Source organism: Strix aluco, chromosome 5 (genome assembly GCF_031877795.1).
Source record: "Strix aluco isolate bStrAlu1 chromosome 5, bStrAlu1.hap1, whole genome shotgun sequence".
NCBI classification, from domain to species: domain Eukaryota; kingdom Metazoa; phylum Chordata; class Aves; order Strigiformes; family Strigidae; genus Strix; species Strix aluco.
In genome coordinates this window covers 82,493,948-82,521,155 of record NC_133935.1, presented here as the reverse complement: position 1 = coordinate 82,521,155, position 27,208 = coordinate 82,493,948, and the positions used below count along the sequence as shown (strand labels likewise).

Sequence of the window (27,208 nt, the reverse complement as noted above, 5' to 3'; positions counted from 1 at the left end):
TGTTTGTGATTGGCTTTTATACTCATTTCTGTTTTATAGTCTCCAAATCACGTACTTAACCCTTTTTCAGTGATTTCTCCAAAGCAAAGTGAGAGCACTGCAACTTGAAGACAGACTTTGACATGGATTGGAGAATGCAATGAATTGATACAGAGCGGGTAGCCCATGACAAGGTGACATAAGAATTGGAAAGGAAACTCATTCACTGGAGAAGCAAACAGGTGGACATCTCTCCTGGAACTGAAATAACTGCAAGGGAAACAATCTAACACAGTAAAACTTGGGGAACAGAAAGTGACAGAGCTGTGAAAGGTATCAGGAGTTACAGACACAAATGAAGGATGTCCAATGCCCAGAGCGTTAGTTAACATCAAATAAAGATCTTCTAGCACAGTCATTTTCCTTAGAGAGTGAAAAGTTGATTGGTGAATTGCCTCTAAGGAAGACTGAGGCCAAGAGGACTGTTTTAAAACCACTTAAAAAAACCTACAGTGATACCATGTTTGTTCTAGGTTACCTTTACAGAGCACATGCCCAGTAGTTTGAAATCTGTTGAGTTGCAGAATGGACCAAACTCATCCTTTTCTGAGAGTATGGGTTCTCCATGTTGCACTTCAGCCAGGGTATCGCTTGACTTTCAGAGGAAGAAAGCCCAGAGGTTGCTAGAAACAGGCTTTGTACTGAACTCCATTCCCAAACACTAAGGCAGTTAAGCATCACCACCTTTGAAAACCCAGCCCTTTTGCTTTTAAGCCGTGTGAGTTTTAGTATAAAACCACACATTACTGCTGGATTCAATAGAGTCTTCAGCCAGTAAAGCTCTTCCACTGACTCATGTTGCAAAAACCAAGTTTTGATAGCTGGGTGCCAACTTGCCTGAAAACCATCCAACCTACCTGATGGAGATCACTTACTGCCTTTGGTGTCACTCTCAGTGACACACAGCCCAGCCTGTGTTATCTTTGGGGAAAAAGTCTGGGAACAGGTAAGCTTAAAAAGAAGACAGATCAGACAAAATAATCTTACAGAGTTCTTTGTTATAAAAAACAAGAGAGATCTGTTTTTTTCCTACGCGACAATACTGCAAATGAGTCTAGAAGACACTGTTGAACTTGCAAATGCAACACTCGAAGTGGATGGTTTGAACCAGAAACCAGCTCTCGGCCTACTAAGAAGGAGCACAGGTGTCCTAGTTCAAAGCACAGGCTTCAATTCTCTGCCTCATCTCATTTTGAGCAGAAAATCTGTCAAAAGCAACATATTATCAGGAAAAAAGGAGGTATTTACCTAAGCAAATCAAGCATGTTGTAGCTACATCTGACCTATTGCCAGCCTGAGCTGCCATGTTTCTGTGGTACGATGCAGCATTTTGCAAAAAATGCTTGATTGGCTCTGCGTGTAATACAGCTTTTGTTGCTCGAGACCAAGCGGAAGCAACCTATGACGTTGGATTGCAGAGACTTTACAAGTGCCTCCACACCACAGTGTCCTTCACCAATTGCTAAATTAAATTGCTTTCTGTCAGATAAAAAACCTTTCCAGAGAATTTCTGACCAACTATAATATTGAGAATATAAATGATTTTTTTAATTTGCACATTGTCTAGAGAGAGGAAAAGCTGAAGAGGCAAACAGTAACCTCTGTTATTAACTGCTTTATCACGTTCCCAATGAAGTGCAGAAAACAGCAGCACAAAGGCATCACAAAACCTCTGAAAAACACGAGCTGGCACATTATCAAAGTAAGGAGACAGAAGAATCAAGCACAGCTCACCTTGACAAGGCTGACAATAAAATCATCAGTAAAATAAACATACTAAAAAAAAAGGAAAGCCAGAACAAGATATGTTCATTTTCAGATTATTCAGTACACGTGTTTTTGGATCTTCTAAAAGTACCATTGATTTTTTCCAGTAACATATTAAGTCCATAAACACAACAAAAGGCAGCTGGTGTTAGTGGAGAGAATCAAATCACTTAGGAGAGGGACGTACACGTTCCCTGTTGTGGTAAGAAGTCCTCTTGGCACAAAGAAGCCAGAAAATGGTGTCTTTCCCCAGCTCACCAGATTCAGCAACCACTTAAAGGTTATCCTCAAACGACTGCAATTATATTTCCAATTTCATCTGCTGGCCTAGTCATCTCCTCATTTCAACTCTGCCATTAAAAGCATTTAGATTGTCTTAATATTCCCCAGAAGAAAAAGAACAACCCTGCAGTAAACTATGAAGTAGCTTCATGCCATCTAAACAGGAGCCTAAACGACACTTGGTTAAGTAACTGTTAAACTGTAACTATGCTACATTTACAAAGCTTTGCAAAAATGCAGTACTTAAAGGAGTACAGAAAAAGATTATATTTTCCTCTCACTGAAGTATTGAATGCAGAATGTACTCCGCTGGAAATGAAACGGTGGGCGTTTGATGGCGTATTTTAAATAGTATTCCTCTTTGTGCATGCAGTGTAATGCCACCCAAGGGGGGGATTAAAAAAAAGTCTGTAATTTGCAAGTCCATTTCAAACTCATGTTGAGGATGATGTGAAATTCAGGATAGGATTCTTGAGAGAAATCTCCCTGGAAAATGTGTATGTACCTCAGGGAAGCTTTGGATTTGCTTCCCCACACTGGAAGGCTGTTCTGTCTTTTGACATTTCAGTGTTGTTTACTCTTGGCATCTAATTCTGGAATTATTGAGTGGTTTATTACAAAGGTGTATCTTTGACTAACGATAAGATACTTCTGCAACCTCCAAGAAATCTAAAAATCCCTTATTATTCATCTTGAAACTTAATTGTTAGTGAGGATATAGCGGTTACTTTTACAATAAGGGATTAATCCTGCTGTCAGATATTATGGAGGTAACTGACACTTACATGTGTGAAGGAACTTCCTTCTTGGCCCTGGGAAAAAACAGATTGCTCACATTGGTCTGATCATTCTCAAAAAATTGCAAACAATATCATGCTTTAAGGCTTCAGGTAGTCATCGGCGGGGATTAGGAGGGAATACTCTCCTAATAGATTTCTGGCTAAATGGGTTTTCTCTTTCCTCTGTGTTGCCTTCCCTGAAGCATTATAGACTGGCCACAGATGGATCTGGGGTGAGGAAAAGGGTAAGATCATTTTCCCGAGGTCGGATTCTCTTCCTCAGATGCCCAAGTGAATGGATGTTTAGCTTTAAATTCATCACCAAATCTGATGTCAGAAAAGTATCTTCCCCTGGGTCAGAGAGGGATGGCTTCTGTCTTCGCTTGTAGTGCGCAACATGGCTTGATTATAGAGATAAGCAACTTGATCATGTAATCACATCCCACTCATCAAAAAGGTTAGGAGTTACCAGTGATATCATGATCTTTCCTGCCTTTTTTCCATGGCCACAACAATCTGTACTGCAGAAGACTGAAGTGCTTCAGTCCAACACTGAAATCTTTGGATTTAATCTAGCATAGAAACAGAGTGAAAGGAAAAGCAACCACAGAGGACCACAGCATATACTCAAGTGATTTCCTTTTCCTCTTAAATTCTAATTAGTTTAATTTCACTTAATTTTTGCCACACACAAGTTAGACATCTATCCTTACTTAGCCCTCTGCGTTCTTCTGTGTTAGGGGAGAGAGTGTGGCATTAATCACTCTCCAAACCTGTACCTTGGACTTGGCTCACTAACCACAAGGAGAGCCATGACAACTAACTTGGACAAGAAACCTACAGTCCATATAGCTCAAAGCAGGGAAATTTTGGAAAATTATGAAACCATAGGAAGAAAAGGTCTCAAGTATTTTATGTTGATACTTACTGCTTGGCTGTTTTCAGATCAAAGAAAACAGTGACAGAAAAGCTCTCACAAGGATATCTAATCCATTACAATGAGATGATCCCCTCTACCAGCAAGACACTGGCACAGCCATGTCTCACTTCACTCTTCATCGAGGGGTTTTTGTCACTGGTATGAATGACAGATTTGAATCTGGCAGTACCTTTAGTTTGGTTTGTCCAGTTCAATGAAGATAGAAGTCTATTTTGCACTACAAACAAATGACACAAGGCTTTTTTTTTTTCTTTACCAAAAAAAAAAAAACCCCACACCTCTATACTATCCTCTAAACATGCTTGAGAGACACAGCAGCCAGTCAGACTATTATTTTGCACTTTGATCAATGCAACTTTGCAAGTCTCTCATGCCAACAATTCTCCTCTTTGGAACTGGTAATGGGCACGACTATTAGAACAAAACCAGAAAGTTATGCTCACAGTTTATACTCTTACAGGTTAAGGTTTAGTAGTGTAGTAAAGTATAAGCAATAATCTTGCTGCTTCTGTAACAATGCAAAAGCACTATATAGTATCCATATTGCTTAGTCTAAAAATTAACATGTACAAATTCAATAGGACATACATCAAACATATATATGTATACACGATTCACTTATGAAAAGCAGGTATTTGTTCTGAGAAGAGCAAAAGGCCAGTTTTGAGCTACTCAAGAATAAAGACAAAACAACATAAGCTTAATTATTATTATTTTAACATGTTAAAAATACAGTCACATCAAAATAGGATACACAGTTATAAAACTGTTGCAGATGACATAAGAAAATAGGGTGTATATATTTTTATATATAAAAATCTACAGTATTTACTAATGCTGATACATATTTTGGAGCCTTGTGTTGCTTGCACAAATAAATTGTACAGCTTTGTTATGAATTACAGAACCGTTAAACACTGAGATTATTACACTTAGCCACAATATTATATACATACATTTCTAAGCTGTTGTAACCAATTAGAACTAAGGTAAGCCCAAGTCATATTTTCTTCACAATTTTAGTTCAGTTTCATTGTAGTGCTTTGCTACTGTTACTTTGCTGCAGTTTGCAATTTTTAAAATATAAAATTGCCCAGTTCATTAAAAATTACATCAGACACATTATATACAGAAAAAAAGGTTTTGAAATATACTAAGTAAATGTTACTTCCATTTGTAAAAATTGTTTTACTTCTGTACCTTAAAACTTAGAGCCAACCTGCAGCAATAATAGGCACTAAAGCTCATTCTTTAAAGGGAAAAAAAAAAATATTCTATGTTTCAGTTAACAAATCTTACAAAACAAAAGATACAGGACAACCTTCCAAACCATCCAAAACTGGTGTTGATACCAACGTTTGGTACTTCAGTATTAGAAAAATCTCTGTTAAGCACACCAAGGACCTCTTCTGGTGAGATCCTCATCCACCTCAACTCCCACTGGTTTCAACGAGAGGTCAGTGCATTCAGCACTTACTACGCGGCACCCAGCAGCTCGCAGGACTGCATCCCACATGTGCCACTTAACCTGCTTTTTTTTTTTTTTCCACCCCCATTTCACAGTCAAGGAAAGGAAAACACGAAGTAGAAAAGGCTGCAAAGACCAATTAAAAATACTTACATTACCAGGATTCCTATTAACAGTCTGGATCATTTTAGTGTAAAACACCGCACGGTCTTTCAGCAGCCTGATAGCACAGCAGCACATGTCCAATCACAGACATGAACCTACCAGCTCTTTGGGGTAAAAAAGGGCAAAACAGAATGGAATTGACATGACAAAACTTAAGAGAAGGGACACTGCATACTCACACAGCTCAGGGAATATCAAGCCTTGACCAAATCTCAGACTCCTGCGTGTACTTTACAAGAGTGTCAAGGAGCTGGTCATTCTCTGATACCTGTGAGATTTGGCCCTGCAACTAGTTTATTTAGTTTGACAGCACAGCACGGCAAAAAGTGAAGGGTGCAGCACCATTTCTGTATCTGGCATTACTCTCACTGTGCTCCAATATTTTGCATATAGGACGACATTCTGAAGGTAGATTTGGGTGAGAAGGTAAAAATTCTCCATTTCGATGCACCTAAAAAACTAAACACTGCCCTGAATTTTAAGCACCATTTCTTAGCCAGATTAGAGAGACATTTTTGGCTTTCCGCTTTTGCCTGCTTGCTCCTTCTTGCTGAGGAAAGTGACAACAGTAGTCAAAGGAGAGGAAATTAACTCTCACATAAGATTAAATTAACAATCCCAAAGCATCTCTCCTGCCCAGAACAGATACCGGGATGCTGAGGCAGCTGTATAAAAATGACAGAAATTCCCACTCAAAACGAATGGCTTCTCAAATAAATTACAAAAAAAAAAAAAAAATTAATATGAAATAAAAGTACTTCACAAGCTTTGCCCAAAGTTAAATGCATTTACATTTAAACTCTTTAGCTCTTTTCCATATGCGTTTGTGTATTATAAGTGCACACTCACACGCACGCATACACGCATCTATACAGTGCATTAACAATGTCAGTCAAAATAAAACTGGTAAATGTGTTACAGGTTTTAGGCAGAAAGATTGTAACACGAGTTATTTAAATGTAAGGAACAATGACAGTATTAACCACATTGTGTATATGATCTTATTGCTATGTCTATGTGCATCAGATCACTTTCAATAGCTTCAATGCAAGTCTAAGAACTCAGCTAGCCTTCAATGAAAGTCTGAAACATCTTTGAAATAGTGTTGTTGCTTTTGAGACTCATGTGAACCGTCTGCATTTCACAGAAGAACTGAGGTGGACTACTACTAACATAGTAATGTTTAACTGGTTTTGGTTCTTGCCATCTTACTCAGATTCTCAGAGAAGCACGGATTCATGCATAGACAACCCATCATTTCTATTTCGATAGTGTTGGGCTTGAGCTGATGGGCTTGAATATTGGTACTGTGGTGAACCATGATCTTCAAAGGTTGGTGAAGTCCTGTATCTTATTGGACTATCCACAGAAACAGCAGGAAGACTATGGTCTTGAAAAGGTGTTGACTGAAAATGCTGGTGTTTCTGGAAATTATCCAAGTGGCCTTTGTTAACATCTTGGCTCCAGGGCTGCCTGTAGGGTTCATGTCTGTAAATATACGCAGCATCTGGCCACTTTCTATCTTCTGGTAAATAATCCACTGGAGTGATTATGAATTTGACACCTGTGGGGGACCTTGAGTTGCTGGTATAAGCATCAACAGGGGCTACTTCTATCTGAGCAGGGGCTGGTGAAAGAGGATTTTGGCGACCGACAGGATAGGAATTCATTTGTAGTTTATCTGGAGAATAATCCACTGACATAAAAGAACCATATGGCCTACCAGAAGGGCTGGTTCGATTCCCGTGGTAATGCAGAGGTACAGAACTTGTATTGCCTATACTGGAAACATGCTTTGGAGAATTTCCATGGTAAGTAGGTGGATTACTATAACATGGCAGTGGCTGTTTTACATTCAGTCCATGAGGTGGTCCCTCAGATTGTGATGAATACTTTGGAGATCTGGGTTGTGAAGCGAACGTGTAATTACTGGGTATTTTTAATGGAGTTGGTATTTTTTCAGTTTGCTTTCTTGGACTATTAGAATATGCTACATGCCTAGGACTCTGCGGATGAGCTCTCTCAAGCATCTCTTCAACAAGATTCTCATTTTCATTCTCAACTTCCGGAACATTGTCATACTGAGACGCATTAGACCCCCGCTTACCTTCATCAGCATCCAAAACCCTCATCTTTTGCTTTACATTCAAAGGCTGCGTTTCTCCAGGACTTGGTGGTGGGCCCAAAACTGAATGGTTTATTGGCCTTCCTTTTACCTCTGCAGTAAGTTTCATTGTCTTTTCAATCATTTTGATATCAGATGGTTTATTCCACTTAGGTACAAATTCCCTTCTTGTATTTGAAGTAGCATTCGAATTTTGATTAGCAGCTGCATTATTATACTGTCTGGAGTTGTCTTGCTCTGTTGGATGAGGCTTTCTTCTAGTATCTACCTCGTTCTTAGGCATACTACTCTGTGTCTCTATTGGTCGAGTTTTCTGCTGTTTTAAGGAAGGTTTCTTTTCCAGTGAATTAATTCTTTTTCTGTTATTTGGTGAACTTTCTGGTTCTTCTCCTGGGGACGGCCTCCTCTCTGTCCTTCTTGCTTGTGTACCAGTGCTGTTCTGTCCATTAAGCATTGGAGTAGAGTTAAGTATAGCAGGCTGAGGTCCTGATGGAATCTGCCCCAATGGCTTCTTTGGAAATTCATCTTCTTTACCTAAAACAAGAACAGTAATAACATAAATTCACCTTTGTACAGAAGTCTTCTTTGATCTGTTGGTCATGCAAGCAAAAATAGCTACAAACTCTATTCCCTGGGCCTCTCTCCGCGTCACCATTCTGCTGAACACCTCAAAGGTTTTTCTTTATACTGACTTGGAACAAAGATTTTGTTTAGGCTCTCATCTCAACCAGTTACTCTGGTCTTCCTTTCTACAGGTCTTGCAATCTTGCCAAGCTCTTGCTCATTCATGACTCTGCTGCAAAAAATCATTTTCCTAGATGACATTTTGGTTACAGTACCTACTCTGTATATAACCCTCCTCACAATGTCCCTGTCACATTAAGTAAACTACTTTCTCCACTTTAAAAATCCTTCCCAATATCCCCCTCCCAATCTATTGTCTTCCATTCATTCATCTTTTAACGTTCACCTCTGGTAAGCTATACTATTAGCTGTTCACTTACACGCACAAGCTTCCTAGCAGACATCTTTGAACTTTATCTCACTTCTTTTTTTGGGTGGAGCTCCTCGTGAGCATCTGCACAGTTAAGTCCTTAGTTCCCCCTCAGCCTCTGCCTAGAAATTTAATCTTCAGTATTAAAAGGCTACAGTATAACTAAAAGGCTCTATGCAGAATCATATTTTTTTCAATTCATTTTTTTTTATCAGTTATAGAACAACGGAAGTAGCTACTACTAATACTGGCTACATCATGATTTCTATTGAGTGTTCAATGGACGAGTTTTGCCGAACACAAGGACATCATTTACAGAACTAGGATACAAATGGAAAGTTCTCCCAGACTGCAGATCAACACATTGCAACAACCAGTGGTAAACATCAGTTATGTGGGGACCCAGAACAATCTACACTGTCACTACAGAAGAATAAAGAAGTGTTTCATTGTTTGATGCTGCTCATAGAACAATTTACATCGCATTTTCCACTACAGTCTTTCTCCTTAGCAGTCAACATCCTTCATATTCTCAGCCAAAGTCTTTTATCATATCCACTTGCACATAACTTATTTAATTCTGTAATACATTAGTTTCCCATTATAAGCAGAAAAGGTCGCATACTTCTCATTACATATATTAATCTAAATTTAATTTATGTGATGTTCAGTATTTCCCAAAAAATAAAAAAACTTTTAAAGTCAGCATAACCAAACAAATTCTACTCACTCTGTACCTATTTATTAAACAAAAGCTCTGCTCTAAGGAAAAAAAAAGAAATGGCTACCCTTGCTTAAATGTTATGTAAAATAAATTATATAAAATGGCTGTGGGTAAAATAATTTAGTTTAATCACTGCTTCTTCCTAAGACAAGAACTATAGAAAATTTCACCATCAGCAAAGATCATAAAGTTAGCACCTTTCTAGCTATTTGTAATTAGAATTCCTTTTCTGTGTCTATATGGGTTCACAGGAGCAAATACATACAAATGTCTTTATCCCTGACACGAGTGCTAAGTGAGCTATGTTCATTTTTACAGTCAATAGTATGAGTTCAATCTTTGATGTCTGGTTCATGATAGAGATACAGAGAGGAAAGCCAGCAACCAAGGTCAGTATTATTTATTATAACGGAATAACAAACTACCATCACGGATCAGTTGCTATATAAACTAAATGAAAACTTACAGTTTGTGCCAGCGAGGAGAGAGCAGGAGGACAGCAGAGAAGAATACAATGACACCATGTGCTATGACAAGATAACTAAGCAGAAGTACTGAACAGAAACGAACTGGTTTTGCCAAACAATTAAACTAGACCTTTCTTGATTTTCAAAGTCTTTCTGAGGCCAAAGGTCATACGGAAACCTACGCTTTCCTTTAGAAATACATAATTTCAGAAACCTCAGATTATCTATAATAAACACAGCCTACTCAGGCTTTCTGTAGAAAAACCCTCCACTTATTTTCCCCTAGTTATCCTCTGCTCAATTATGATAATACAATTATTTAGATACACAAACCTATGCTTTTACACCGAAGGTACTCACTGTCTACCTTGCTATGACTTGGCAAAGGAAGATACTCATGCTGAGCTCTCTCCTCAATTACCTGTCCCCCAAAAGGGGGATTCCACATGTTAAATCATCTTATGGGATTATACACCTGGCACACTATACTCCATGATGGAGAACACCTACGCACATGGTTGCGAGACGGTGCAGCAGGTTACATGGTGGGGTAGGGCCTCAGCATTGGGCTCCAACAAGTGGCTCTTGGAATTACAAGTCTTGTGGTTTGGTCTCTCTCACTACGGGGTCATGCTATTCACAGACTGGGCTAAAATCTGGAGCATGGATTTGTAAACTTGCACTCCCCAGCAGCATGCCTTTGGAAGAACAGACGAGGGGACAGAGGAATGAGTTGCATGAATGCTGTATACTAAAGATTTAACAGCTCTGCAATGTGCTGTCTGCTGCACCAGTCTCTTCGAAATTGTTCTTTATTCTTTATGAAGAGGAGTTCACTTTCTGAACTTGCTTCAGTTTGGCAAAAGGCATTTGTACCACTTAATTCCATTTGCATCCTCAAACAGTATCAGGCAAAGCTGAAGATCTTGTCTTCTAAATAAAAGTGAATTTTGCCCATAATAAATATTCCTGATACTGGAACCATGTATTATAGTGCTTTCGATCTTACTAATTTTGAATGTTAAAATAGCATGAACTCTGAATGAAGAAACAATATTCAGAGTACAGACCAAAAACTTGTCATCTAAATCGTACAGAACTAGTGCTTATATGCTGCTAATCCATTTATAACCTTCATGTGATCCATAGTAGTTATGGGGTAGCATAATAAAATGGCTCCTCGACATCTGTAAATTATTTAATTTCTGTCCTTGTATGCAATAAATGTTTTAGAAAAATTATTTATTTTCTTTCATGCTTGAAATGAAACTATTTAAGCTATATATATAAAAAACCTGAAGTTCCTCTAGTAGCTGCAATGCTTCCTTCATTTGTACAAATACGTTAAAAGCATGAACTGAATTTCCTTTCTTCCAGCTTTTACTCTAAGAAATGCATACAGAGCAATATGAGATCCTTTGAAATATACTTGGTTGTACAATAAAGGTGGGCTTTGTGTGGGTTTTTTGTTTTTTAATTTCACACACTTAAGGTTTCTTAATTACCATTAAGCTCTAATAAAACCCAAGTGAGAATACTACAGACATTTTTATTGAATTCTATCTAGACTGCTTTGAAGATTACTTTCTGTCATCTTTCCTTCACATTTCAAGGTAAAAAACACACTACAACTAGGCATATGTGGGCTGCACTGTCTAGATGATGTATGCTATAACATGAATTACAGCTGTAAAATTAATATCAGAGAAGTCTTACCATGTCTGCTGTGAAACTGTTAAAACTCAACATTAATTCACGTACTGAGTAACAAGCAAAGTGTTCCAAGAGAATAGCTCATTTAGAAGAAAACCTCTGCATTCTAACAGCATGATACCATGTTTATAGGCTGGTAATACTGGAGCTTAGTGCTTTCAGGGAAAACAAAAATATGGAAGAATAAGTATGTGTGGAAGGAGGGTCAGTGGGGAAAAGAAGAAATACAGCTTTAAATCTTAGCCACAGGGCTTCCACAGAACTTGGTTTAACTTGACCTCAGACAGAAACAACAAACACAGCTTGCTTAATCAACCACATCTGCATGTGAAACTTTAAGAAAGGCCACATTACTGAGTTGAGTACCTCTAGCAATCAAAGCTACAAAGCACAGGCCTTGTTCTCATTCAAAAATGCTTGAGCTCTCATCACCTGCTGCCATAAAAAGCATTGGAAGGAAAGGAGTTATATAAGAATCTACAGTGCTGCAGCACAAAGACATCCTGCAAACCGGTCACCTTCTACAGGAAACCCAATTTGTTTTAAACTGCAGAACAGGTATTTAATTCTAATTTAAGTATACAGAACATACATACATATACATACATCCACACAGAGCTGTCACTTCCAGTGGAACTACGAAGTACTTGAAAAACAAATAAAAACTCCCAAAAAAGTCCTCAGAATAAAACAAGTAGAGGATAACCAAATCCATCACCATGCACATTAATACAATGAGACATTCCTCAAATGCACAAAATAGCATGCAAACTATGTCCGTGAATGCTTTAAGCAGTCCACGATCAGCAAGCACAGCAAGAAAACCATGATGCTGCATGCTGGCAAGAAAGAAAAAAATTAATAAAAGCAAAAAGCTGAGGAAAAGAAACCACAATGCAAAAGCAAACAAAAGAAACCAAGTCACAACAAACATCTCTACGGTTAAGAGGCACACAAAGAGCTCACCTGAGAAGCATGCAAGAGCATCAATTCTTCTTACAAGCCGTGTATCTTTTATCTACTAATTTTCCACTCCAGATCTGCCTAAAGCCTCACACACAGCCATCATCTCAACCATCATCTTTACTACTTCAACTAAACTCACTATTCAAACTCCTCAGATCTGGGCATGCAGAAATTTTATTTGGATGTTTTCAAGGACATTCAATTTAGTATCTGTTTGTGCTGTTGATCCAAAGTCTGAGTTAATTCACTTTCTGGACATGCCTCCTGACTGAGGAATGGAGAAACTTTTGAATTCTACAAGTATTTCTGGGACAAGTGCTTTTCTATACAATCTATGATGTTTACACACAAGATTTAAAAGCATTTTAAAACTAGGAGTTAAGACAAAGCTGTCCAGTTCAGCTGTGATTTTTTTTTGGCAGCAACCTCTACAATCATCGAATATGCCTTTGTCTTCTGAAGCAAACCGGGCAATCAGATTTTTCCTAGATTGCCAGTATTTGCATGAGATGCAGAACTGGGTAACTCTGATCCTTCTCTCCCACTCTTCCTTCAACACAACAGGTTCCTAGACAGAGTTTAGTTACCGGCTTTTCCCAAAGACAAACATAATAGCTTACATCAGAATTTACAAAGCTGGGACCTTTAAAAGAAAGGTAGTGATTTAGTTGGCTTGTACGCAGTATAGCATAAAATAAGCAAAAAACAAAGGAAATATGGTGAAAAATGGGTGAGGAAGGAGAGAAATGGAAGTAGACGTAGACAATTTAAGCAAAACAAGAACAATCAGGTGCTTCTTTGCTGCTGATAAGCACATTACCTGATATGAAAAGGAGCAAAGCAAGTATGAGCAGATCTGATTCTTCCCAAAGAGATCAAAATTCAAGTCATATTAAAGAAAGTTTTAGTCTACTGACTTCTTCCTGCTCTAACAAGTCTTGGTCACCACCCAGTGGAAGTCGATCTCAACTACAAGACCTTTACAGATAATTGCTTCAGGAGGCACTAACAGCCTCATGCACTGAATAGCAGACATATAATTGGAGTAAAGTGCTTTAAGTGCTCTCTCCGGTGAATAACAGTCTAGTCCTTAATTTCAGCACCAGAATACATGCACTTTGACTGTTCTAACACAATTTTCAAGGATGGTAATGGTCAGAAAAACAACTCTTAAAATGACATCTTGATATTTTGTGTTTATTTTCCACCAGTGATGTCCCATCTTACTTCTTCAGTTTATAAGTCCAACAGAATTTTAAAGAAATTTAAGTGCCTGCACTAGAAGCTCAAGCTGCTGTCTGAAAATCAACCTCTGCTCCTCCTCTTTTATATGCCATCATCGGCAAAGGAGTTACTAAAATTAAATCTTGCCTGACAACTTAAGGGTAGAACAAAGTACACCATTTGCCTTTCTGCTGCTATGTCACTTTTGTAGTACTGACAGTAAGGAAAACTTACTTTATAAACATCTGCATTTAGATAAAAAATAGAAACGTCAACACATTTGGCCATCAATAGAAGATTCAGGTGGCCAGATGTAAGTCTGTAAGATGCCTTTGTAAAAATAATTTCTAAAATTAACCATTTGGCTTTACATCCCTAATTCCACATTTCTTCCAGAAGACACACTTTCTTGAAAAGTCAATTTAAAATAGGAATATGAACAATGACCAACGTAACTATCTGGTTCATATTTTTAAAAAGCATGCGTTTCAAACAGTAAAGATTTTTAAATGATGCAAAGCCAATGTCTAAAATGCTGAAAATAATAATTATATTAATATCATTCCATATATTAATTGCCTTCATAACATCTCAAAGTAGTTGTATCACACAAGAAACAAGGCAGAAAAATTAGTTTAGCTGATTAAAATATGAAGTGCATTGTATGAAATAGCTACTTGTGTATTCTTCAAGCACAAGTGAAAAATCCAAAATGTCTCTGAAACAAAACACAACCAGAGAGAGACACCATCAGAAACAGGAAAGTCAAGCTGATTTACATATTCCTATTGTTTCGGCTGTCAAAAGGTGCATTCACAGCAGAGAATCGACTAGTATAGACTTCTGCACTGTCACTGATGAGTATTTAAAATAGATATTTGAATAAAAGATATTGATAATAAATTTAATAAAATACACCTTTAGAGATAAACAGCAGATAAACATTTAAGAATTTGTGGTAAATGCAAGATTCAAATTTTGCTAGTTTGCCCTGAATACAGAAGAGGCTGGGAGAACTAGAAGAACTGAGTTGGAGTTTAAAGTTGCTGTTATGGCACACAAATATAGTTAAGATGACCCAAAGGACAAGTGCAGATTCTAAATTTGCCAATGCTGCTTTAAAATGAAGGTACAAGACCTTTATCTTCGATTTAAGGCCTTCTCAGCTGCTGTAAACTTTCAGTCAGAAATAAAATCCAACCCAGAACCCCTCTACCCTCCCTTTTCAGGACACCCTATATCAAAATGCAGGTGAGAAACTGTCTCAAGAACAGACCTGAGAGCCTTCAGCCTTGAAGGTGAGCCTGTCTTGTTTATGAAGCACTAGATTAATATACTATTTCCCACCACATATTTTTAAGTAGAATATGAAACTTTTGTTTATTAAAGTCACACTACTAAAAAAAGTATTAATATATAAATATTGCTTATTAAGCATTGCATTATTTATGTAGTCCTACAGGAATAACTTACAGTAAAGCTCAAAATTCTATCCATACCTTGTGAACATTTAAAGAATTTGGCTGCTGTTTAAATAACAGCCAAGGAAAGAATCTGCATCAAGAAATTTTGGAATTCAGTGATGTATAACAAGAAAATTCCTTTCACTATGCTCTAGATACCATCCTTGAATAAAGGAAGAGATTGTCCACTCTGGGTCAGGTCCAACTCCTTGAGAAGATGTAAACAGGAGTCATACAGATTGAGAGGAGTGTGCTGTTCAAGAACTTGCTGGGGTGTGGACACCCTTCATAATGTTCCACGCAGTCCAGAAAATACCAATTGTCTTTTCTACTAAATTTGGTTGAGGATATGTCAGAGAAGTACTTTAAAGGACAGTTTCTACTGTACAGCTGTACCAGCCTGCCTCTCTGAGGGCTTGATAACCAAGCAGCTTGACAATAAGAAGTGTGCTTATCCATACAGTTTACTGTTTCCACAGAGCCACTGGAACAGGGATGCCTACCTGGGGGTTTTGAGAACAACACTTAAGTTGCAAACACATCCTCTGAAGGTTGTAGTTGCTAAAGACAGGCTATCCTACACTGGCCAGCCGTTAAGACTAGAAATTACCACAAAGAAGAATGCAAATCCATAGTCTGCTTTATGGAAAATAGCCCTAGCGTTGGCAAAAGCATTTCACTGACATCTGAAATTAGCATGATGCCCTTAATGTCCATGTTCTGGCTGAGCATTTCAAGGGTTTTATCACTGAGAAAGTGTTAAACAAAGTCCCTTCCTTCCTCTCTGCTCTGAAGGGAACAAGGAGCTCCTTAATCCAGTGGGAGAAGACATAGAGGAAGCAAGCCAGAGAAAGCTACATCATACATAAGCAGACATCCTCTTTAAAGCAATGCAAGTTACTACTTCGTTTAATATCCTACTGCAGCTTACTCTACTAGGGCAGAAAAATCTATACAACCTAACAAAGGATGCCAGATGGAAAATTCCACTGAGCTTAATTAGCTCACTGTTATTCCTAGATGATTGATACTGATGCAACTGTAAAATGAAGATTTTTTTTTCTTTTTCCTAACATGCGTTTTTACTTAAGTTCTTAAAGGTTTAACTGTTGCTCAATGAAAAAAAGAAAGTACAAGATAGGAAATAGTGCTTTGATTTCAGCTGAGAAAACTAAAATAAACACTACTTTCTCGGTGGATACTTAAATGAACAGTCTGGTATTTTCTGTGTGTAACTGCATGACATACAATGGTTTCAGAAGTTTTACATGAAAATAGAAGAAAAATACTAAAAAGAGACTGAAGGTAGTAAAGACAGAGTCAGACAGACATGCATATTGGTTTGCATGGCAAGGTTTTGGTAGCAGGGGGGCTACAGTGCTGGCTTCTGTGAGCAGCTGCTAGAAGCTTCCCCTATGTCCAGTAGAGCCAATGGCAGTAGAGCAAATGGCAGGACTTGTGACCCCGTGGGGGACCCACGCTGGAGCAGTCTGTTCCTGAAGGGCTGCACCCCGTGGGAGGGACCCACGCTGGAGCAGTTCGTGAAGGGCTGCAGCCTGTGGGAAGGACTCACACCGGAGAAGTTCATGGAGGACTGTCTGCTGTGGGAGGGACCCCACGCTGGGGCAGGGGAAGAGTGTGAGGAGTCCTCCCCCTGAGGAGGAAGGAGCATCAGAGACAACATGTGATGAACCGACCACATCCCCCATTCCCCGTCCCCCTGTGCCGCTTGAAGGGAAGAGGTAGATAATTTGGGAATAAAGTTAAGCCTGGGAAAAAGGGAGGGGTGAGGGGAAGGTGTTTTAAGATTTGGGTTTATTTCTCATTATCCTGCTTTGACTTGACTGGTAATAAATGAAGCTAATTTCCCCAAGCTGAGTCTGTTTTGCCTGTGATGGTAATTGATGAGTGATCTTCCTGTCCTTATCTCGACCCACAAGTCTTTCATTGCATTTTCTCTCCCCTGTCCAGCTGAGTTGGGAAGTGATAGAGCACCTTTGGTGGTCACCTGGCATCCTGTCAGGGTCAACCCACCACAACACATGAGCAAAGCTGAATGTCTAGAGAATGCTGAGAACCTGTAGCAAAATATTATTGCCTGAAGACAGTGATTAGTAAAACCAAAATGAACATCAGAGTGGGAAAAGAAGAAAGGAAAAAAAAAAACAAAATCAAAGGCTTGTGAAATTCTTATGAAGAACAAATGAGACAGTCTCACTCAACTACAGATAGCAGCAGACAAATCAGCTAGATTCCCAAGGATTAGGATGAAGGCATTTTATATTTATTTTGTGAAAGGTTAAGTAGTGTTCCCATTTACCCCTGGCAAAAATATACCACACAGAGAGGCTTTCCCAGGCTACTTTGAAATGGAAAAGAAAAAAGCTCAATTCCTCATCCAGCACCAAAATATACTTCACTTTGGCTTCACTTTTTCTATTTTAATATTAAACCTCCCTTATTCATGTTGAAAAAAGAAACAGGCATTTTACTGTCATTAATGTTGCTTTAACTACCCAAAAGAAGGAATCAATATGGTTCAAAACAATTACTACTCTGTCAGCTAGTCATATTGGAAGTTACACTTAAGTGTACGAAGTATGAAACCAAACTACTTGCGTTCCATTGCCAAACTGTCCTGGCAAGAAGATACATTCACTACCTGTTGCTGCTGGTCTCCACAAGAAGACTCTTGTTTCTCACACTTTCTGTTACTGCACTGCCAGGTAGATGGCTCTTATGTCACCTTAAACTTCCTTAATTTTCTGTGAAAATCCAGAGTATTCTTAAATGAAATTTCACTTAAAGGCATTTTACATTCTTCCAAAAGAAAAGCCTTAAAACATAAATAAGTTAGGAACAGACTTTCTGCATTCATTTTTTTCCATCAAGAAAATTTCCAGTAAATTCTGTATTTTCTGCAGAAACTCTCAACACGAGTTACGTGCATGTGATTTTCTAGGCTGGAAGATACATCAACTCCATCTTGTAGCAAACTACAAAAATCTTTCCCAACTCTTCAGCTACCACAATTTCAAGTAGAAATTAGGAACTTCTCACTGATGAAATTTGTTTTACCACATCCAGGAAAAATCTACCTCATCTACAAACAAAGTTTTTTGGGATAGCCCCCTCACCATTCAAACATAATCACAGAGAACTCTATATTTAACAGAAAGCACTCCCATGATCTATCTTCCTGTAACACAATGGAGTGGAAGTGATGCTAAAAGACAGAGTTGAGTTGCTGACTGACATACTTGCTCACATCTGGTCACCATGACCAAGCATCAGCTGCGACAAGATGTCTGACAAAGTGCACAACTGAAGAGTAGTGCTGAAAAGAGCAACTTGCTCTGAAGAATAAATCAAAACTGAAAGCTAGCTTGTGGAAAAAGGATGGAGAGAAGGCAGGATGGGAAGGCTGTGGTTAGAAAGGGGAAGCAGCAGTACACGCTGTAACATGGGGAAGAACTGCAGAGTCACAGTCTGTAGATGAGAAGGACCAAGAACACTGAGCAGATGAGAAGACAAGAGCAGGAACTAGGCTTAGACCTATTGTGGGTGAGAAAAAGCATGCTGGAGAGATGTTATAGAAAGCCAGAAAGAGGGCAAAAACCAGAAACACAGAGCAAGAGAAATAAGAAGCTCTCACAAGAAGCCAAGATGATGGGAGACATATGTACGGAAAGTGTTTGTACGCCAGAGGGACAAATCTGTTGAAGAATCAGATGAAACAGGAATCTATCTGTAATGAGTAGTCCTGAAACAGCCCAAAACTGCATGGCATAAATAAGGTCTACAGAAACAGAAAAATGAAATTCATTAATGAAAGAGCTTCAGGAACAAATTATCACAATAATGCCACATAGGCAACCTTTATTCTCACACTTCTTAACTTCTGAAAGCTAACCACAGCAACTTAGTAAAGTTATTTTAGTAATTCCTGCCATATTTTTTAAATTTTTTAAAACATATATTGTTTTCACATACTATTTTACAATTAGCAAGGATAAAGAAAAAGGACTCTGAATAATCACAAGAAAAATTCTAATTAAAGATTGTGGAAGTAAGGATAGAAAAGATAATAGAATCTTAATACAGGAAGAAGAGGTCCTACACGCATTTCATAAGCATCGCCCCATGAAACAACCGTCTCTGCTCTGCAACTAAAAAGCAAACACAAAGGCTGAGAAGAAACAAAGAAAATAATTCAGTTAAACACTCAGAAGGTCTACTACCTGCAAACAATTAAAAACCTGGATTTGGCTAACAGAAGAAACTATTTGACCTTAAGTTTGTTCCACAGCTAATCAAGATACAGTCTGGATTCTCAGATAACGCCATTGCTTCAAATAACTTGAAACCTTGGTATTTAATCTTCTATCTTAAAGATTTTATTAATGCAAGTTAATAAAATTATCAGAACATGAGATGTTTTAAAGTGCTTTGCTATTAGCTTACAATCAGTAAACAAAACATCAAAAAAGAGCAAATTCATTAAAAGAAGGGTGTTGATTTTAAACTGTAAAATACTTTTTGCGGAAAAAAACCCTGAAACCTACGCAGTGATGGAGATGTAAATATTTGCACAGTTTTCAACAGCATGAATAAACACTTTAGAAATGGACAATATGTGAATAGCTTCAAATATCTAAATCTGCATATGTACAAGTTTCTTACCAGCTACTGGTAAATCCAGCTTTGCTCGTTTCAATTCTGATATAGAATTTTGGAGCTGGTCTATTACAAAGTCATCTTCATAGAAGAAATCCTTGGCTAAAGACTCCTGCAGAAATTCTACAAGCTCTTCCATTTGTAATTTCATCAGATGCTCTACATAAGAAGAAAATATTATACATTAAAAATATCTTTATTATGAACATTGGAAGATGTACTTAAGACATTAGATGCTTTTTTTTCAAAGTAGAATGAAAAACACATTAATTAAGCAGATAACAGAATTCTAAACCAGAAATTTATAAAATGCATTAAAAATTCATTTGCAAATCAGCATGGAAATGCTTTCTACTTATCATTCTCTACCTAGGACAATGTTTTCCAAGAAGAGGCATCTCCAGAAAACTAACTACAAGTCACCCTCCTTCAGCCTTCTTATGTTCAACAGCTTCAGGTCTTTATTTTTCAGCCCGCATCCTCAACTTACAAAACAGTGCTGTAGATCTGTACAACATAGATCATCTCTCTTACTAAGAGCTTTGAAAAGCAGTAAAACATTTTTTAAATCGGTATTTACAGTATCCTCATTCACAACTGAATTAACTTCTAATGAAATTATGACTGTTCACACTTCAGAACCATTGCTTCAGGCGCTCTGAAAATTCAGGTACTTTTTGATACTTCTATCAAATTCAGGTCATATTTTGAAAGTCATTTTACAGTTATCAGATTATTTTTCTTTCCTTTTTTACACAGCAGTAAGGCCATGTTTCCCACACAAACCTATTTGGGCTTGCAAGGCTATAACTGTATACCTATGGAGCTTCTTTAAGCATATGTATGCCATCAAAAGTTTCAGAATGTACAGTTTCTATAGAGAAACCATAAAAAAATGTTTTTACACTGTAAGAAAAATGCTCTTAGCATGCAATTCACAATGGCACTTGACTGGATAGCTACATCATCAATGTTTTTAAGGGTAGACAAGAGACTGGAAAACAAATCAGAATCCATCTTCTGACACCTCCTCTGACAGTCCTCTAATCTTTCCTCTGTTGCCATAAGGTACTTTCGTGTTTTGATTGTGGAGAAAGGTGCTACGTACTTGCTAAGTAAGCAAACCTGCACTCCCCAGACTTTTTCCTCAGGTCTTCACATAAAGAGTGGTGAATAAAAAAAATTTTCAAGCAGATGTCTACTTGCAAATAAGAGAAACCAAAATGCTAAGCCTAATGATTTGCCTCTAAATGTTCAGCTTTCTTAAGTAATTAAAAAAGGAACTTTTTTCATCTTTCAAAGCAGTTTATGAACAAACCAATGAGTACACCCCAGTGAGACAGTGAGGTAGTATCACCACAGTTCAAGGAGGGTAAACTAGCAAGCAAATTAAGACATCAATTCTGCAGGCTCCATGCAGACCTCTGAATTTAGGTAAGAGTTAAATGACTTCACTAAGAAAGCCAAAGTTCCATAGTTAAGACTGTATCAAAATTGAGCTACAAGGTATCACCCTGAGAAATGCTCAAGTATGTTTAAAAGCTAACACCCATTCTCAAAAACTTTTTGGATCCTTTGGAACTTAAGGTGCTAAATCACATTTCCCGCTGTCCTGCTGAGGAGGGGAGTGCTAGAGTGGCTTGGTGGGCAGCTGGCATTCAGCCAAGGTTAAACCACCACACACACACACACACACACACACACACACACACACATTAATAAAGCAAAGATTTGGGCCTTTTTGTGCATAAGGAAAGAAAAATACCTGTCAGAAACAGTGTAAGGCAAATGGGAAACTAAGATCTTCATACACAGGCTACACTAAATAAGAACAAAACCAGCTGAAACTCTGTTTAGCATTAAATGTCTGAGAGATTTCTTACTTCTGTGCAGTTTCAGAATTGTGTAAGACATAGCAGTGAGAATCCGCTCTCCTTCAAGTATGTAGATATCCCATATCCTGAGGCTTAATGTAAAGGGAGTCTGCAATGACAGAATCAGGCAACACCGTGAAAACAGTCTGTCCCAAGTCACAACTGAAAAGAGAAATAGAAAATGGAAAACATACTCACACGATCAAGGAAACACTGGAAAAACCACTTTGTTGTGTAAAAGCTAGTGGACATATCCTGGGAGTCCTGTGAAAAACGCAGCAGTTTAAAAATACTCACAAAAATCAAGTAATGCCTTGAACTGTCCATGAAAAAACATTTTCACCTTGAAATCGTGTTCCATCCACATCATAAATACCCAATATTCATCATAAAGAATTAATTTAACTACATGAGACACTGTTACTTCAATCCAACAAATATAATTTGTCTTTTATAGTTTTTCTTCATCAGTTTCACTACCTGAAGAAACATGCATTTGGAGATGCAGAGGTATTAACACATCTTAGACTTCCATCTTATTCTTGGGACACAGGTAGCAGAGGATTAAATCCTCTCTCAAGAAAATAAACCAATATTCTGGAGCAACCAAAGTTAAGGCACTGGGTCCATTTAGTCTTTCATTTCTCTATAGCAAGGTTGACAATACGTGCCAAAGGTTGTAAAGATTTTGTGACAAGAATACCTATCTGGCCAGAAACAATCCTGAAACAATCAAATTCTTCAAACACAGGACCTCAAAACAGCACTTAAGACTGATAAGGAATTTCATTCCTTAATTAAGAGGCCTAATTTCCCATAGAGCATAGAGGGTCCATCTGGTATTCCACCCCATTCAAAGATGGCTAAATCTTCTTTGCAGTTTCATGGAGCTCTTCAACGTTCTTTGCACAGTTAGAGGAAAAGCCAAAGTAAAAGCTGGGAAGTTAAGAAATTCTGAATTTTAACTTTGGGATAACATCATATTCTATGCTTGCCACATTCAGCTTTTCCAAAAATTTCAAGTATACAAACAGTAAATAAGCAATGGACCAAATCCCTCTGGTTTATCTGCAGGCTTTACCTTCATCTTTCAGCAAGTTAAAATGGTCTCACCTTAGTGATACACTCACAGGAAGAAATGAAAAGAAATAATTCTTAATATAATTGAAATAATCTTTATAAGATTTTCATTTTGAGAGTCTTTAAAAAAAGCAGACAGAATGAAAAATGCCTTATTTTGAGATTTTTCTAACCTATAAGAATGGCTATCAGCCTACTTAAAGATAGATATAATGGACCATGCCTTTCCCTGATAAAAAACCCTGATTGCTGTTAAATTTAATGCCACTAAACTAATTCACACAAAAATAGAACCAAGTTTTGATTTAAAACTGAAAAATATATAATAAATATAAAGTGAATGTTTTCTCTGGATCCCACTAAACAGGTGGCCAAGAACTCCCTCAGAAGGGAGTTATCAAAGCATTATATTTAAATAAGCTTTTTCAGTTACTGAAGCAACTTTCTGCACTTTTCTGAAACTTTCTTTTTCAAGTGACCCAAGGTGGGGGAGGAGGAGGGGAGATGGGATGACAGAAAAAAACCCCTTTCTTAAAAAAGCAGTAATAAGAGGTATATAAGCCATATACAAAACTTAACAACGTGCCAACCTCCAGCAGTATCACCTCAATCGTGTACAATTATTTTTGGATTTTTAGAAAGTATAAGGGCCTTTTACCATTTACTGTTAAAAACCACCCAAACTTCTTGGGATTATTATGTATTTTGTTCCTGAAACATGACAACCTCAAAAATGAGAATAAGACTATATTTCTAAACAAGAATCATCATCTTGCATGTACTGTAAAAACTAAATCCACAACTTTCATTTCAGAGTCGTTAGTTACAGAACTGGTCTTATTTTTCTTTTTTTTAATATGAGAAGATCATCTTGTGACTAATTTTGACTTGACCTTTTAACAGAAGACTGGGGTTTTTTCCTAACCAGATCTGCCTAATTCCATGTTATGAGCAGGTCTTACAGCACGTTGTTAAAAAAAGACATTAAACTCTGTTTTATAATACAACAGGCACACATTAGATGCAATTCATCATTGCCAAGGTGCTAGTCTTCTCCCAAATTGTTTTTTTTCTTTTCCCAAGGTGATAAACATACTAAACAGAAAATAATATAATCCTGGGAAGGTAATGTTTATAAGCAGCTATCACACTTAAAAGATGTTGCTGCAACTGAGCATCTCTTACACTACCTTTTAAGACTTGCAGATGGATTCTGGCAGAACCAATGTGATTGTAAAAGAAAATTCTTGGTAACTATTGGAAGGGCATTTTTCTCCCATTAGAAAAATAAATTGTTCCTTAGAATAAATACAGTTGATATTAGCAAAAAAAATAAAGAGCATATTATTTCCTGTTTAAGAGCATTAGAAGTGATAACACTCAACATTTAGCTTCATGAAAATGCTACTGAGTACGTGCAAATTTTAAAAGGACCATTAACTCCTCTTATCAAGGTTATTTTTAAACAGAGATTAAAACTGGTTGGTTGCAAAGTCACCTCTGTCCAGAGATGAGCCACAAAGCTCTACATACAATAAGCTCTTGATAAAGTGTTTTAACATCAGCTTGCTGTACAGCAGTTCGCACGAGGCCAGGTAGAAGGACCACACATTTTCTTTAACTCAGAGGTCAAAAGTGAGACCGACACCTAATGTAATTACCCTTAGGAACCAATTTTATCCTAACTCTGCCAAGGTGCACCACAGCTTTGTCTATAATGAAAACAACAGCACTTCTGCCTCTTAAGAGCTTTGCTTTTTTTTCTGAGGTTTGAGGTATTCTTAACCTATTGGGTTAACCTGAACTGAAACAAGGTAGCAAGCTGTAAATTAGTGCTTTTATTGCAGTATAAATACTTACCAAATGCTGCTTAAGTTTGGACAAAAATTTTTTCAGTATTTTGTCATGATGTTCTTGAAACCTCAACAGTTTTGGAAAACCAGGAATAAAAAAACCTGAGAAAAGAAGTTAACCATGTAACAGGTGTATGTACTATAAAAATGATATAAAAAAGGCATTCAGAGCTCTGAGAACATTATCCTTCTATAAGACCACTGGATCTGAACAGATATTCATAGCAGTATTATGACGTCCACATACGGATATGCACATACTCCTGCCTAAATGACTACAGCAAAACATCAGTATGTTCCCTTAGTGACTATTATTAGATTAGTAATGGTAGATGACAGCAGATCCATCAGTCCTATATTAGTTTACCCACTATAAGATCATGGGGGAAATAAATTTATAATTATTCTTAAAAGAACAGAACAACAACCCACAACCTACACCAACTAAAAATTTTAAAAGCACAAAAGACAGAAATTGGGACTATGCATAGCAAATTCATGATAGAAGGGCAAACAGCATAGGCAGCTACTAGAACTGAAGAAAAGACCATAAAAAAAGAAAAGAAGGATATTCTACCAAGATGAATATATAGTTCAAATATGAATATATAGTACAAAGTAAAGATTGTGAGCCCACACAACTGAAACTAAGGGCATATTAAAACCCTTGAATAGTTTTAGTGACCTTACACTGGAAAAGGAAGGCACTAAGATCCCCTTCCAACTGAGTTATCAGCAGAATTAAAAATAGGCTCAGAGCAAGTATGCAATACTAGCCAAAAAACTTGAAATGTAAAGGAAAGCTAGTACAGCTACACAGCAGGAAAAGAAACCATTCAAAGAAGATCCTTCAAAAAGATGAAGCTGTGTTCAGATCAGAAAAACAGACATGATCAAACACTGGCGGTATAAAAATGTGAAAAACAAGCCTCCCCCAAAAAAACAACTCACAAAAGACATTAAAAAAATACTAATAGACATTTAAAAAATACTAATAGACCTATTTTCAAACACCTCGGGAGCAGAAAGCCTGACAGAGAATTTGTAGGTTCAACAGTCTGAAGATTTTTAGAACTGCTCAGAGAAGATAAAGTCAAGACTAAAAGCAAGTTAAATTTTTGCATGGAAGACACTGGTGAGGTTCCCAAGTCAGATCCCTGAACAGCTCTAAAAGAATTCAGAGATCACCTAGCTAAAATATTGATTCTGTGAAACCTCTTGCTTAAAATACCAGGAAAGAGGCTGACATGATGTCAGCTTTTCTTAAACTGGTTTTTCAGTACAATATCTGTCCAATATTCAGGCCAATATTCTGAGAAGAAACCAACAGAAACCATAATAAATAAAGTTGGGGTAAGTGGACATCCAGATGGATGCAATGTAGAGAAGAATCAACATGGTTTTTACAGAGACATCATGTCTCTTAAATCTACTGAGCTTCCCTGAAGAAATCAGTGAGCGTGTAGGCACAGAGAGCAGTGGATATTGCCTCTTTGACTTTCTAAAGATGTTAATAGGTTCTATCACCGAAGTAGCTTCATCTCTTCAGTCCATCTCCTAAAGCAGCTAATCCAATGAGTTAAAGACAGTAAAATAAAGAAGATAAAAAGGTTACACTCATGAAGTTGCACAGGAGTTTGTGCTGGGACCTAAGCTATTTAACATGTGCCATGCGTCCCCACTGTGAACAATCAGTCAAGTCCTAGTCATCCTGAAAGAGTATTGGAAAATCTGGAAAAACCAAGAAGTCACAGAGTTAACCAAGTAACAAGCGATAGGACAAGAGGGAATGGCCTCAGGTTGCACCAGGGAAGGTTTAGACTAGATATTAGGAAGCATTTCTTTACAGAGTGGGTTGTTGGGCATTGGAATTGGTTGCCCAAGGAGATGGTGGAATCCCCATCCCTGGAGGTGTTTAAGAGTCGGGTTGACATAGTGCTGAGGGATCTGGTGCAGTTGGGAACTGTCAGTGTTAGGTTAACGGTTGGACCAGATGATTTTCAAGATCTTTTCCAACCTAGATGATTCTGTGAAATTATCAAAATATACAACCATCTGTGTCAAGAACAGATAAAAATGCCATGACTGATCAGTCTGCAGTAAAGAAACAGCTGATGGGAAATACCACCAAGTTGTGAGGGATGACTTGTAAAAATAGGTCCTGAAAGAAACAGGCCTGTGAGAAACAAAGACTGAGAAAAACAGCCTGAGAAAGAGATAAAGGATTGTGGGGGGACTGGAGACCCTCCGAGCTAAGGAATGTCTCAAACAGTCACAAGTAACGAAACTATAGTCATGGGGTGGATAGTGTGGAGGTCGAAGCTGATAAGGCTGCCCAAATAACACAGGATGCAGCCGGAGGGGGAAGCCCTGTGGAGACAGGATGGTTCTGCTCTGGTGCAGCTGGTCAGATTTCAAGGGCCATCTGTCTGGTGAATGACCTTTGCTTCATTATCCACGAAATGCATATTAAAGTTAACATCCCTGAATATGCTAATGAAGACTAACAAGATCATGCTAATTACATCATCCCATGAAACACCTTACCCCTCCCCATACATGGGATACGTAGGTATGTGGTGTAAGGAACTGAAGGAAGAAATGCCTC

General features: G+C 37.8%; 1 protein-coding gene across 5 annotated transcripts in view; it reads right to left on the bottom strand.

The window, feature by feature from the left end:
• Positions 1-4,502: 4,502 nt before the first annotated feature.
• The window catches only part of USP6NL (USP6 N-terminal like), a 133,052-nt gene continuing 110,346 nt past the window's right edge, over positions 4,503-27,208 (bottom strand). For all 5 annotated transcript variants that reach the window (XM_074828022.1, XM_074828021.1, XM_074828023.1 and 2 more), the window contains 5 exons: positions 24,608-24,702; positions 21,866-21,931; positions 21,677-21,776; positions 19,800-19,952; positions 4,503-8,099 (listed from right to left, as the gene is read on the bottom strand). In XM_074828022.1, the coding sequence (XP_074684123.1) occupies positions 6,661-8,099; positions 19,800-19,952; positions 21,677-21,776; positions 21,866-21,931; positions 24,608-24,702 (1,853 nt within the window). In that variant the 3' untranslated portion in view covers positions 4,503-6,660. The remainder of the gene's footprint in view (positions 8,100-19,799; positions 19,953-21,676; positions 21,777-21,865; positions 21,932-24,607; positions 24,703-27,208) is intronic.